The following is a 14,551-nucleotide window of genomic DNA, read 5'->3' as shown; positions in this document are numbered from 1 at the left end:
TGCCCTGACACAACTTGAGGCCATTAACTCAAGACCGCAGCATAACTTGAGTTTGCTTGAAGAAAACCAACAGGCTAGTCGGTCAGGAAAATTCCACAGTGCATCCGTGGTTTGTGCACCTCCCCTACAACATTCCTCCAGGCTCGTTTCAGACCCCGCAAACGCCTCTGAGTTGGGTTTTGCTCCTGAGCTGGGTTTACGTGAGGATGTAATGCATCTGCTGCCCTTCAGTCAAGCAGGTGATGGCCTGAGCTGGCCGTCAGTGCAGGCAAATCTGTTGCTCAGCCCCCAGTCCACAACGTGTGGACAGCAGCCTTCGCCCTTTAATGAATGTATCACCAAGCTAATAAATATAAAAAAATTGCAAGGCGCTCTGGTATGTTGTAAAAGAGGCCATTAAGCACTTAAAAATTTACAAAATAACTTCCCTGGAGACAAAATTTAAGCCCCACCTGTGTCCTTTAAATATATGAAAAAACAAACCCACCAGCCAACCAGACAGACACGTTCCTTGCAAACTCCTGTCATCAAAAAGTGTTATTTTTGCTGCAGTCCTTCACTCATTCTTTCTGGTATTTGTCTGCCAACCTTGTTTTTTTATTTAACTCTCTAACTTAAGTTCGGATTTCATAGGGAGTTACTCTGAACCAGTTATCACAGTAAAGAGGATTAGCAGAAAGGAACATCACAGTGCTCACCGCCTCACCAAAAGTGCACAAACTCAAGAAATAACACCATCATTAAAACGTCACTGTCTTGACTGTAATTACACACAGTTCTCAAGATCACGTGCTTACCCAGATTATTGTGTGCTGGAGACATAGGGTTTGGGGATAAGTTTGGAGAACCTGAAAATCAAGACATTATAATTATTAGTATGGCATCTGCACAAGGAAAAACACTTCCCCAGAACCTTCACGGCTGCCCAGGCTTGTTGGAGGGATAACCCACTTCTCACTGAAGGCTCATTTTGTGACACCAGCGGCTTCTCTGACGCTGATCACTCTTTACATGAGCTTCCCAATGCTATTACTTATATCAACTTGCTACATCTGCAGTACTGCTAAGCATCTTCAGAATGCATTCACTTAAGCTTAACCCATTAATTTTCAAAACTTATCTGTTTTACTTTCACTTGCAGTTATCAAAACCCTAGCTACCATCATAACAGCTGCAGTAAATGCCCAGCTAACTGGGTCTGAGGAGTGTGATTTTACACTGCTGGGCACACAACATACTCATAACAGCTGGAAACATACCACTTACCAACAAATCTTAATGGTTTGGGGACAACACGGTATTGGATCAAGCTATAGAGATCTGACCCCACAACTGTCAGAATTTTATCCCCAGTCATTTCAATTTGGTCCACAAATTCTCTCTATATATGTCAAATATCTGCACTTGGAAGTCCAGAGCAATTTCCACAGTCTCTGGGTGTCACATGGATGCAGACAGGCAGTACAGCCCAGTTTTAATTTTCCGCTTACGCTGAGTTTGGCTGGTTTCTTTCAGATCTCTATTCCTAGAGAGGGAAGTCAGTGACATCTGAAGGAAGGGATATAGCATTTGAACATGAAGTGGGTATTTATAGCATCTTCCAGTCCACTTTCCAAAAAGCCCTACATGCATTCCACATGTCAACCACATTACCAATAATTGTACACACTAAAATGGATCGTGTCAATAGGCCTATGTTTGACGTAGACAAACAAACCCACACGGCCTTCCTCCATCTGTACACCTGCAGTGAGAGACTGCAAATACGTCATCCCTCTTTTAGCATCCCACATATGCTCTACGGCTGAAGACACAGAAAGCAAGATATCTGTGTGCAGTAGTTACATTCATAAGGTTCTGCGTCTCTATCTCTACACAAGTGCCGTATTCCCCTTCTGAAGCACCAGCCATTGTAACCGAGGACGTGTTTTTGCTTTTCAAGCAAGGGTTTCGCAGATTCAGAGCCCGATTCAGTGGTTCGTACATGCAGTGACACTACTCAGATCAAGAAGATGCCTTAAACACTTACTCCCAGGAAGATGAGACCTGTATGTTTAATTTTAAAGCGTTGATAGAGGTCAGTATGAACACTAAGGCTGCTCATTCTAAACCCGGTTACTTGCTTTCTCAGCAATGAGAAAGCCCAGACTTTCAACTTTCTTTGGGCCATACCCACTAAATGATAAACCCATTTTAAAACACATTTGCTCGTGGTTATTTCAAATATAGTTAAAATGGACATTTAAGTTTGTAAACAACCAAGTAACCAGAAAAATGCCTCTGCAGAAAAGTGTCAGCTACCTGCAACATTTTCACGTGCCTATGGAATCAAACACCACACAAACCATCCTCCTTAGACGTGTCTCCACTGTTCCAGGCTCCTGCTTAGTAGTACCTAATGACGGATGTTGGGGAGAACAGGGCTACGCTGTACCTTTCACCAGAGGGTCTAAAACGTGCAGCCCTGTGCTTTACATGAGATGTCAGGATACATTTGCACTCCTGCAGGGATAAAATACCTCAAACCACCACCTGCTCTTCAGTGGCCCAAAGAAAAACTTTAAAAGAGTCTCCGATATGACCTAGAAAACTGCAGCAAATGGCAAAAGATGACTTACCTGCATCCATACTGGGGTTCATCTGGTGGTCACTAGTTTCTCCATCCTCACTCAAATAGCCTGGAGGAGGTGTCTCTAGAAGCAGAAAATGATCATCCTGTCATTGCAAAGTCTGGATTTTAGGGACCAAAAACCTTTACTTTGTTATTCACAAGGAGCTAAATTTCTTTTGTATGACTTTTCTTCCTCAAGCTGCTGAAAGGAGCTGGCACAACCAGAATGATAGTCATAGCATATTTGTGAATAGCAGACGAGGGGGGGAAACAAAAAAAATCTGGATTTTCAGTCCCATAAGACTTCTAGCCAGGCAGAGAGTTTTCTGTCCACATATTTTTCCTCTCCTGGTGTGCAGCTGCATAGCTTGTCCATGCAAATAAGGTGTAAATTGCGTGTAAGAGAGATACATAAATAGAAGAGCTCGATTCCATCAGAAATTTAGACAGTTTTACTCAAATTCAAATGGCTGAATTTCATTCAAATCTAAACTTGCTAAGGGAACACTCAGCTTTACATTTCGCGATAAACTGGGTATGTACTGCAGAAGGGAAGAGGTGAGTTTAAAGAAAACAGAACTATAAACAGCACTGTTGTGTGTCTGCATTTACAGCTTCCATCTATTTTTGTACAGGTTCCCACTCCTTAGCTTCACAGTAACGATGGAAAGAAAGACTTTCCAGTCATCCAGCTGGGCATACATAGACACGATTCACTGTGCAATATGACCCTTCTCCCTCTGCTCGCTGTATGGAAGATATACGGTACCTGGAATGTAGTTGCTCTGTGGCTCGATACCTGCTGGGAAGTTAGTGTTCTCTGGAATAGAATGACTGTAATCGTCTAACGGCGGGAACTCAGCTGGGATCTCCGTGTGCCGAGGCACCAGCACTGGAGGTAACACTGCACAAATGGAAAGGAAAAAAAAAATAGAACAGCTTTAAAATAAAATGACAGAAACCCTAGAAAATGAAGAGAAACCAGTTTGGAGTAACACCCTTAAATACATGCAACACCAAAGTCCCTAATTAAGGGACACAATTTGATACTTGCTTCTGAAATAACAGCACCAGTAAAGATGCTATTCTTGACATATCTGAGCTGGGGACGGGATACGTGCTTATCTGAACACACCTCATCTGCCTGCCCCTTCTAAGGCACGGAAACAGGTCTTCTTGAAAAACCATTTAAGAGAAGTTATACCACATGATTCAAAAGGAATAGATTTCACATAAAATGAAAGAGCAAGGTGGGATTAGCATAAACAGCCAGACTGGTTCTGCAGATTTGTACTGACACGCAGCCGGAGTATCTGCAGTTCCAGATGAAAGTCTCTTTCAGAGGCAGGAGGAGACTTCAGAACAGGACGTTCAGTTGTGCTGGGAGCTATTCTTAGATCCACTTCAGCTCAACAATAAGTTCATCCTTAATTTAATACCAACAGTTAGGGTTGCACAGAACACTGCCATAGTTCATACTTGTATCTACTACGTGTGTGCGCTGCTTACGTGCACACAATGCCACATGAGGAACCTGGCAGCGACGCAACCTGCTCAACTTGGATTTTTATCGATTTAAAATGATATTTTCCCCCTGAGTGCAGGTTCATAAATTATTCCACTGCATACAGTAAGAGATTATCATCAATAATAGATACACTTTGGTTTTAAAACCCTACGCCTGCTGCTTTATTCAATTTTGAAATGCACTTATAAATCCCTTATGCTGGTAAGGTGAAGGCGAGGTATCCGCACGTAGGACCAGCAGTACCTGGGGTTTCCACTCTTTGGTAATGGTAAGGGTTCACACAGACTTCATCCTTCTTCATGTTAAAGGCATACTCGCACATCTCCATGGCACGCAGCTCATGGTGGCTATGGAGGTCCGGCCACCGCCACAGCCGGCAGTAGATCACGTGGGGAAGACCCTTCCGGTGAGAGACTTGCAGCCGGCCGTCTAGTGACCTGCAGTCATGACAGAGAGAGGACAGGGATTTAGATTGGCATTATCGTGTGTGTGGTACTGACCACATCCCATCAAACACCGCAGGAGGGGACCTGCCAAGAGGCTGCAGGCTTCAGCAGGAGGCTCAATGCATGGGCTGCCCAGCCAACTCCGAATCCCGATACAACCCCAGAAGGTGCTAGTCGCCAAAACCCACTGAGACAGTGCTCAGGGAGGCATTCCGGTCCCAGTCAGGCCAAGAAGTTATCCCTGTAAACTGCAAAATCTTTGGTTTATGTAACAGTCCTCCTCTAGATTTATTGATTTTCTGAAAAGAGATTATTTTGGAGGCAGAGACAAGAGCTACAGCAAGTAAGAATACCTCAATTTAGTGGTGGTCCTTGAGCATCTATGTGTGTCATAACAAACAGGCCATTTGCACGGGTCTCAATGATTTATGCTGGGCATGCACACGTATTACATCTTAAAATATATGCTAATAAAACTGGACTTTTAAAACACAAAGAAACATCAATTTCCATTGTGACAGAACCATCCAAAATCGATACAGATATCTTTCCTTTAAACAGTGTTCACCAGCATTAAATTAAGAAAGCCTTCCAGTTTCATTTTCCAAATTGCAGCTTGAAAGCACAAAAAAATACGCTTTTTGCAGCATTTCTTACTTTTGTTGTCACATCTAGCCCGCAGCTCCTTCAACTCAGTTCTCACCTAATCCCAACCTCACCCCAGAATAGCCTGTTCCTAGCACACCTTCCTGGGAAGCAAGACAAGAGTGAAACAAGAAAGAGTTGAGAGCAGGGTCTCCTCCATCCTGAATGAGGGCTCCACTCCCTGAGCCACTACACGGGAACTGTCCCCAGGCACTTCCTTTGAAGTCTAACCCTTCATTTCCCTTGCTTTTTGTAACGACTGAAACGAAACCCCTCAGGGGTTTGGTGAAATGAAATATTTCAGGGTTTTTTAATTTCTCAAGGAAAGGAGAAAAAAAAAGAAAGAAAGAAAATTGAAATTTTACCCGGAATTATTTCCCTTGGTTCTTTGTGTTGGCAGCCGATGTAGAAAAACAGAATGAAACCAAACCAAAACACACAAACAATTCCTCAAAGAGTGGTTGCGCTAGTCTTGGCTGCCCTAAGAGAGTTTTCCCAAAAGCTGTTCTGGCACAGCTTAGTAACACGCACACCTCTTGTAAACACCGCTACGACAACGAGGAAGGCCAAACGCAACCAGTTCAAGTTATTACTGACAAGCCCTTGATTTGGGGGAGCAGGAAAACATGTGGTAACACCATCGTGTGTGATATAAGGAGTCTGTGCCATCACTGAGGGACTTGCTGGTACAGGTTACAAAACATCTAAAACCTGCAAGTATATTACAGCCCTGAAAAACGCACAACGCCCACAGTTATTATTTATAGCAGGTATTCATAGTACGTATTTCTTCATATTGTGCCTGTTATTTATGGGTCACACATTCCCTGCAGACTTCACGCTTCAAACTGCTCCGTGGCGGGGTGACCAACCAGCTGAGTGTATGGCACATTGTCCAAGTGTGTCCTTATGCCAAGTTCCTTCTGAGGACAGGAAAGCAGAAATTGGTCTTCCCAAATGGAAGATTCACAAGGAGGGCGCCAGCATCTAGCACCGATCTCCTGTGGAAGGTGGGAATCTTGGCATTGATTTCAAAGGGGCCAAGACTTGACTTAGGTGACCCCAAAAGTTGTTAGTTTGGAAAAATTTTAGAAAATACATATACCGAAAGTATGAAAATACTCACTAAATTTAACAAAAAGCGAGTAGGCTGAAAGAAGGAATAAAACCCCCTGTTTTTCTGTTCCCCTTTCAAACACCTCTGCCCGCTTGGAAGGACATCTTGCATCTAAGTAAGGGTGAAGGAGAAAAAAAGAAGACTCGGAGAGATTATATTCCAAGTGCCCTGCAGGACACCAACTGTGGCAAGTGTTCTTGCTGTTCCCAGTCACCATCAGCAGATGGACATCACAGCAGCACAGACAGATCTGGGTTGAAGTCAGCAGCTGAGACGGGGCGACTAACACAAAGTGTGTACGACTTTGGGATTACATGTAAGGATGGGTCTCTGTCCACCCTTCCCAGGATAGAAGATCTTTATACCTACAACAATCTTCCCAGTCAGCTGGAGGGTGAAGTGCACTTCTTCCCATCACCCCAGGGTTCTCAGCAAAAGCTATGGAGCCTTTACAAAACAGGAGCCAGCACACCCACATGCCTGACTCACACTCTGGACACAGTGGTCCTCACCACTCAGGTTAACGGAGACAGCGGAGAGAGACACCAAGGCAGCGCTGTCTGAGCAGACCCCAAATCCTGAACAGCTTCAGTGATTATCTAAACCAAAACCAGCCTAAAAGCGTAACGCAGACCTCAACCACTAGCACCACGGCTACTCGTTTTTGTGAGCGGAGACTGCGCGCTGCAAAAAACGTGTTGTGCTCGCTGTCTTCCACTGCTCGTGGCACGGATGCTGTCTGTAAGGCAGAAGAGACAGACTTCTCTACAGTCTTATCTAAAAAATTTTTAAAATGACAGAGCCATATGTTTTATTTCCAAATATAATAATGTCCCCTTCTCCCCTCTCCCCCCAGTAAGAAGATAAGGTAAAAGAAATTCTCTTTCCCCAAAGCCCCGGGGGTTAATTACATTTTTATGATTGTGAAATCTCTCCTCAGGCTCTCTGTTAAGGGACTTGGGACAAAACAACATCAGCTGCATGTTCTTGGGGAGATCGTAGCTAAGTAACAGGGCAGCTTTATTTCTTTCTGCTGTCCTCCTTCAACCCTCAAGGAGTCTTTTCTCCAAAGCAACAAATAACTGGTATGGCTGAGATGGGACACAAGATTAGATAAGCAAACACTGTGCTCTGCTAAAGGCAGCTCTTTGTGTAGATACAGCGCCAGTTGCCACGCCAGTTGCCACGTCTTTATTAGCTAACTGAGCCACATCTCATTAGGGAACTGAACGCTTATTCGTAGATGCCAACACCTGATCAAGCACAAGAAATGCCTTGAGCACCCAGTCATCTCATCTGTATCCAGGCTGCAGTCTTAAAGGCAGCTGTGCCAAGCTATGGAACCAGCACTGCCTTGGTGAGATGGTCCTCCTCCTGTCCAACCCATTCCCACAGTCCTGCCCTATCTCATCTCCTCCCTTCTTTCGTTGGCTCCTGTCCCCTCAGCATCATACCACAAGCTGGCTCAGGTCTGAGCTCGGCAGAACATCCACTTTTTCACGGGTTAGCAGGCTGTGTCATTTCTTGGAGGAACCTGAGGAAAGCCACAAGTTGTGAAGAGCTCTTCTTTTCACAGTGTCGATGCTCAGACCGAGCAGGTGATGCAGACTCTCGCTGCCAGAGGGTGTTCTAGCGCATCTTTCGTACCTAGCACATATCCTGAACTTGCAAGATAAGAACGAGAAAATATTGTGATCCAGGAGTCTGTTTTACCAAGGGAAATACGGTGAGCTGTAGCTATCACCGCCCACGAGCGTGAGAGCATGTAGGCTAGGAGAGCCTGCAAGACCACGTTTAAAAAAAAAAGCCAGAACACAGCAAGACTGTTGAGCTGATACCAGTTAGCGGTGGTTTATAACAAAGAAATTAATTCAACAATGATTTAGATAAACAACGTCCTGATACGATACGACGACGAAGGAGCAGAAAGAAGACAGAGGCTCAGCAATGTCACGGATCAGCCCACTGAGAAGAGCGGCAGAGCCCAGCACTTGCCCACCTGGTGAGGACTGGGTGGCTGTGCTGGGGCGGGAGAGCAGACTGGTGCCTCCCAGCCCGTGTTGTGGATGTTAGCAATAAAGATAATGACTGTGCGCCACGCACCCGCACACTGCATGGAGGATACAGCTGAGAAGACTCAGTGCTTGGTAAAAGAAGCCCAAGGAGAAGTTAACCTAAGGCTTGAGGGTTACAGTAGGGTGCACTCAAACATAAGCAAGAGATATCCAGCGGAGAGGTTACTCCACACCTCAGAGCAGTTGTAACCAGAGATTAAAAAGCATTTAATGAAGAAAGAGAGACCAAGACTCCAGGAATGCAGTCAGGTAATGTAATGGCTTGCACAAGAGCAGAAGGCATGGTCAGGACACCGTTGTGGTGTCCGTAACAAACAACAAAGCCCTTAGGCTGAACACCTTCAGGATTGATCCATCCTTATACGTTCTTACAGCCATTTACCAGGAAAGTTTAACACATGCAACTGCTACTCCAAGCCATCCAGACTGCTGCTGCTCACAGAACAAAGGGCAACAGCAACTCTTAATAGCAAAAACTGAGAAGGGAGGAAAAAAGAATGACAGAAACACTGAAGGTTGGTTGGTTTTTGTGGAAAACAAAAAAAAAACCCAAACCAAAACAAAAAACCCACCAAACAATCCTCTGTAACGGTCTGAAAAAGGGTGAGGACTAAATCAGAGAACATTACATTGCATAACAGGAATTTGATTTCCAGGCCTGACTGGGGGTTCTTTGTTGTTGTTTTGGTGTTGGTTTTTTTGGTGTTGGCAGTGGTGGTGTGGGTGGCTTTTTTTAGTTTTTGTTATGGAGTTTTTGTTTGTTTGTTGTAAACCTGATTTTATTTGTAAGGTCCTGAATCAGGGAAGGAAAAAACCAAACCCCACACTTCAAAACATGTATTTGTTATTTCTTATTTGCCTCTTTGAGCACTTTGTAGCTATCTTTCCTCTAGGTGGGCAGTAAAGCTCTTCCTTGCACCCATTCTCCTTCGTTACAAGTAAAGCTGGAATCAGCAGAATGCAGGAGTGCAAATTAAGCAAAGTGCTATAAGCAGTAAGATATTACAGGGAGGGTTTATCAAGGTTCAGATTTACATTTTCAGAAATCCATCCCCTCCCCTCACCATTCAGACACAAGCACTCCTGTTTGCAAAACCCATCAGTCTTATATCCCTGTCATTAATTTTCCAAGAGAGCAAAATGCCTGAAAGCTCAAGTATCCAGTAACACCAGCATGTGAAAGAAGGGGTAAGAAAAAGAGAAAAAAAAAAAGCAGGATGGAAAAGTGTAAGTTATGTATTTCCAGGGGGTTCTTATTAAAAACCATGAGCAGAAGCTGGTTTCTGAAACCATGACAAATAAGTTGCCAGTATGCTCTTAAATGCACCAAGAACTATGGCCACAGGCTGTGATTTTGTCTTAAGCACAAAACATGATAAGTAGTTCCTTACTGGCCCTGCATCTGGTCTACACCAGGAAAATACGCATTTATTCTTGTAGCAGGATCTGGCTTTTGCGTGCAGAGCACTGCAATATCCGCAGGGCTTCACTGAAAAGTTGGATAAAATCTCAACTTTCCCTGCGTACTGGCCAAATGAATAACACTGAATAAAAAAATGACCTATGAAGCACATTTGTAATTCAAAAGCTGATCCTTTGCCATCTCTTTCCCCTCAATTTGCTCAGCATCACTAAATTTTCCAATTTCTGGTGCAGTTTTAACAGTACTGTCATTCAAGTTCTAGAAATAGAAGTAACTGTGTCAAACTGAGGTTTGCAGTGCCCATTATCACACTGCCATAGAGGAAACTAATAGTTAATACTTCCTCTTAGCACTTGAATTTATAGAAGATTAAAAGAATTAACAAACATCTAATTAATAACATATCTCTTTGGAGAGGGTAAGTTTTTACTACTCCCAAAGCAAGCAAGTTAAATGATTCTCCCAAAGCAAAACAGAAGTTTGTGTCAGGGCCAACACCAGGAGTAAGGAGTTTATCGCCCTTCTCAGTGCAATCAAAGATCACAGCTATTTTGTGCTGATAACTCTCTCATTTGGACTGCTTACTCTTCCCACTAAAGCCCTCCTCTGGATTTAGAAATAAAACACATCTCCCCTACATTTGCAGCTGATTTCTGAGGCTTCTGACCTTGGCAAGGAGTTGCTAGCGGGAGCAGAAGCACTGTGGGAAGGGCAGGAAGAGGAAGCGATGGGCAAAGCATGGAACCGTGCACAGGTTATCGCACCCTTTGGGCTGCCTGCTACGTGTGTACTTACGGGTAAGCACGGGATCACAGTGGGTGGCACAGCTCCACGCAGCTGCTGGCCATGAAGATCAGAGCCCACTACAATCTACCGCCTGCAGTGTCAGGTAAAGATTTTAAAGGTAAAGAGCAATTCTCATTTCTTCTGATGCTGCATAATTCTACTCAACTCTCATCTGTTCTGGGTTTGAAAAGTAGCTGACAAGACAGAAATTACCGATATATCTTGTGTGGGCCTTACACTGCCTATTTACATCTCTCAGTCCTTACTAAAGCTTTGCAGGCTTCCCCTTCCCCCACTCGAAAGCTGAAGAAATACAGCACAGAGAGTTGATGTCAGGATCAGATTATGACAGCATGAGTCATTATTAAGATTCCAGTAATGCTAAGCTCTTTAGCAGGTGCCTTGAGACCGTATTTTTCAGAGTCTAATTTCAGATTCAGACATAAGTACGCTTTATTGGTTTACCATAAACTGTCTGTCCATTGTTGCTTCTCTAAAACCATCCTTTGCTTGTCCTGTACTCCACAGCTCTCTCCTCCGAGCTGTGTCCACTTCTACTCCCCACTGGCATGCAAATAATAGTTTAGTTTAATTTAGATTTCTTTAAAGCTACACATAGATCTTGTTTTGTCATGTAGTATCACAATCTATTTTTTCCTCTGCACTTTTTACTAATCTCTGTTATGCAGGATAGATTTAGATAGGATGTAAGAAAGAAATTCTTCCCGCAGAGGGTGGGGAGGCACTGGGACAGGTTGCCCAGAGAAGCTGTGGATGCCCCATCCCTGGGAGTGTCCAAGGCCAGGCTGGATGAGGCTTGGAGCAACCTGGGCTATGGAAGGTATCCCTGCCCATGGCAAGGGGTGGGACTGGATAGCCTTTAAGGTCCCTTCCCACCCAAACCACTCTATAATTATTTAAACCACTTCTGCTTATGCCATAGTTACAGGATATTGGCTACTGGCTATTAAACCCATCTCCCTTTCCTCTGTTTTTAGCCATTTTGCAACTTTATGTCCCTATATTCTCTTTCACCTCCTCCCTTTTCTGATAGCCAGTAGCACAGGAGACAGGTACTTCAGAGGTCCAACCATGCATGCCCTTCGCCTCCCTACCTCAGAAAGGACATAACACATCCTAATGCTTAGTTGAGGTTTAATCATGAACCCAGTTCCAAACTTGCCAATATTTCTGCCATCTACACCTGTCCAGTTGCACTTGGGCCTGCAGGGTGGATGGCAGTGCTCAGAGAAGGCATGCTCTCCTACTACTCACGTTTCAAAGGAAAGCAGTGAATTCCCCAGCAAGGCACAGAACTGAAGAACCCCTCTACCCTCAGGAAGCCCACAGCCACCAGCAAAGCAAGGTTAAAACACCCTCACTATCCTTGTTATTACCAAAGGAGGCAGACAGGGCAAGCTTTATTTTGATAAGAATGTGGTAATTCACTGATTTACCATGAACAGAAATCAGCAGAGAATAAGGGGTGTAGGTGAAATTTGAGGCCAGAAATGTTTCTGAATGTATCATATCCAAGCCCTTTCCCAGTTACCTTCTGTGGAGCAAACGTGACTTTTTGCATGATTTTTCTATCCCCTCTAAATTTTAAATGCAGTTTTTCTAAACAGTCCTGGTCCTTTTATTTATTTCAGCAGAGTTTATTTGCCCAGATCTGTATCAGACTCCTCTAAATTTATTTATGCTCGAGCCTTAAGGGAACGGGGGGTGGAGGAAACACACACAGTAAGCTCAACCTCTCTGAAGGAGCATGCCTTTTTGAAAAGCCATGTATCACACGAGCTCCTCATTCTTCCCAAAATCCCATGCTTAACTCCAATCAAAATCCCAAACCCACTTTTATCCAACCGAACCAGAAACTTGTTCTCTCCGAGGAGATTCCAGGCATACTGATGGCTCTGTGTATTTGCACGTTCAGAGGAGTTTCCTAAGGTGAAAAAGGATGGATGGAAATGCCACAGAGATTCAGATAATCTTCCATAACAGAGTGCATTCAAAACAAAAGTATTTCGAGAAAGACCGAATAACGGGAGCACACGGCCATGCTAGCAATCAAAAAAATAAGGCTGCTGTAAAACTCAGCTACTTTGTTAACTTCCATGGTATTTATACTCGTTACCATTTAATATCTACCTTCAACACGCATCTTCTTGATACCGTAAGGAAAAAAAAATCTGCATATTTTCACTGGAGTCAGAAGGGTTTGCAAGTATCAGCTGTCAATATAGCCCAAATAAAACCAGAGCGAAAGAACAGAGTATGCTTCTTAATTCTGACAGGGAAAAGAAAGTAATGTACTGCACAATGTTTAGATAGAGGTCTCACAGCAAGAACTCTTGCCCCAAATATATATGTCTGCTAACAAAAGCAAGAGTGATTATCATAGTGAGTGTTGAAATATGTCAGTTTTAAGACCTTGGACTCTCCTTCACAGTATGTACACTTGCCAGGGCCTTCAACAGAAACTTCATATAAATACCAGGAGTCGGAACTGACTTCTCAGACAAATGATTGTGCATTCTATCTAGCTGGGACAAAGCCAACATTTCTTATGGAAACATTTTTGGTGGTCCCGGGCAAAGAACATGTTTACTTTATAGCAGATATAACTAAAAATACACTGTGCTACAGCCTCCAATTATCTTGTTTGGAATAGTTGGAGGCTAGTCAAGGTTCATTGCTGTTATTTTCTTTATTATATAGTCAAAAAGCTGCTGCTTTTCCTGTAATTTGAAAAGCAGCTATTTCAAGATTTGACATCTGTGTTTGTACCTCCCCCGCATGGATAACAAGATCCAGGGTGAAATTTTCCAGAGTGCCCATCTCCCATTTTCTAAAGCAACTCGGGTGCTTAAGACCCAGATCAATAGTTTCCTTGAATTACACATGGCTTTTAAGGCTCCCGTTAATTCCACTGGCTTTACATTATACTGCTTTTCGAGCTGGTTTAACAGCAACTCAGATATATAATTATTTGCACAACCAGTACTAATTAACAGCATACCACAAACAAGGGGACCCAGTCCCACAAACGCCGCACTTCCGTCCAACATCCTCCCCCACCCCGAGCCCCTCCGCAGGCATGTCCCTTGGGATCCATTCATCAGCAGAGCTACACACGTGCTCGGAGAGCTCCGGCAAGAGGACCTGTTCTTCATTAAGGCTGCTCAACTTTAAACAAAATGCAGCTTGCTTACAAAAACTTTAGTCTGGGTTCCTTAGCCTTCAGCCTCCCCCATTCTCCCAAACAATTAACCACGTCTCCTTTCCAATGGAGCTTTCCCAGCCTCCGGCCCACTCCGGCATCCTGCGAGTTGTTAATGAATCAGTTGTGCGTGAATCATTTCCCATGTGCAGACTGCGTATTTCATCACAGAGCAGATTCTCACAGACCTTCCTCCTTGGTCCCGATGACAAAGAACTACCTCCGTTACCAAAACAAGCCCTGAAGTTTCCCCAAGGAGCTAAGAGAAGGTGCGTGCCGTGTGAGAGAGGTGAAAAGGGTAGTGGAAGAAGGTTGTGTTAATTTTACAACTCTGACTTCCTCAATTGTGAGTCACCAGTAATGCAGGAGAAATCCAGCTTAAAAGTAAACCTTAAAGAGAGTGTGATGTCTTAGGGGAATGCTGCAGATTTAAGATGAAATGCCTCATTAAAAGCCCACAGAAGTTAATATTTTACAGCCTCTTATGCCTGTAATTACTGGTGAAATCAGACTCAAGACTCTGCAAGAGTTCGTGTGTGTTTGGAGGAACGACTTTGTAAACTTCTCTGTCTCATAATCAGGTTTTACAACACATCTGAGGAGGGTGAGGGAAGAGGCGTTACGGGCTTTTGGTTTGTTAGTTTTATTTTGGGGGCTGTTTCTATACAATGAGTGAAGAGGGTTATTTGTACCAGAG

General features: G+C 43.8%; 1 protein-coding gene across 1 annotated transcript in view; it reads right to left on the bottom strand.

Annotated features, from left to right (window-relative positions):
* The window catches only part of LOC104512398 (mothers against decapentaplegic homolog 3), a 19,584-nt gene extending 15,012 nt beyond the window's left edge, over positions 1 to 4,572 (bottom strand). Inside the window, exons 1-4 of the mRNA XM_010155362.1 lie at positions 4,383 to 4,572; positions 3,381 to 3,515; positions 2,619 to 2,693; positions 798 to 848 (exon numbers count right to left, since the gene is read on the bottom strand). Coding sequence (XP_010153664.1) covers positions 798 to 848; positions 2,619 to 2,693; positions 3,381 to 3,515; positions 4,383 to 4,467 — 346 coding nt within the window. The 5' untranslated portion in view covers positions 4,468 to 4,572. The remainder of the gene's footprint in view (positions 1 to 797; positions 849 to 2,618; positions 2,694 to 3,380; positions 3,516 to 4,382) is intronic.
* Between the last annotated feature and the right edge of the window lie 9,979 nt (positions 4,573 to 14,551).

The sequence above is a fragment of the Eurypyga helias genome, unplaced genomic scaffold, assembly GCF_000690775.1.
Source record: "Eurypyga helias isolate BGI_N326 unplaced genomic scaffold, ASM69077v1 scaffold11907, whole genome shotgun sequence".
Taxonomy (NCBI): Eukaryota; Metazoa; Chordata; class Aves; order Eurypygiformes; family Eurypygidae; genus Eurypyga; species Eurypyga helias.
This window is presented reverse-complemented; position numbering and strand designations above follow the sequence as displayed.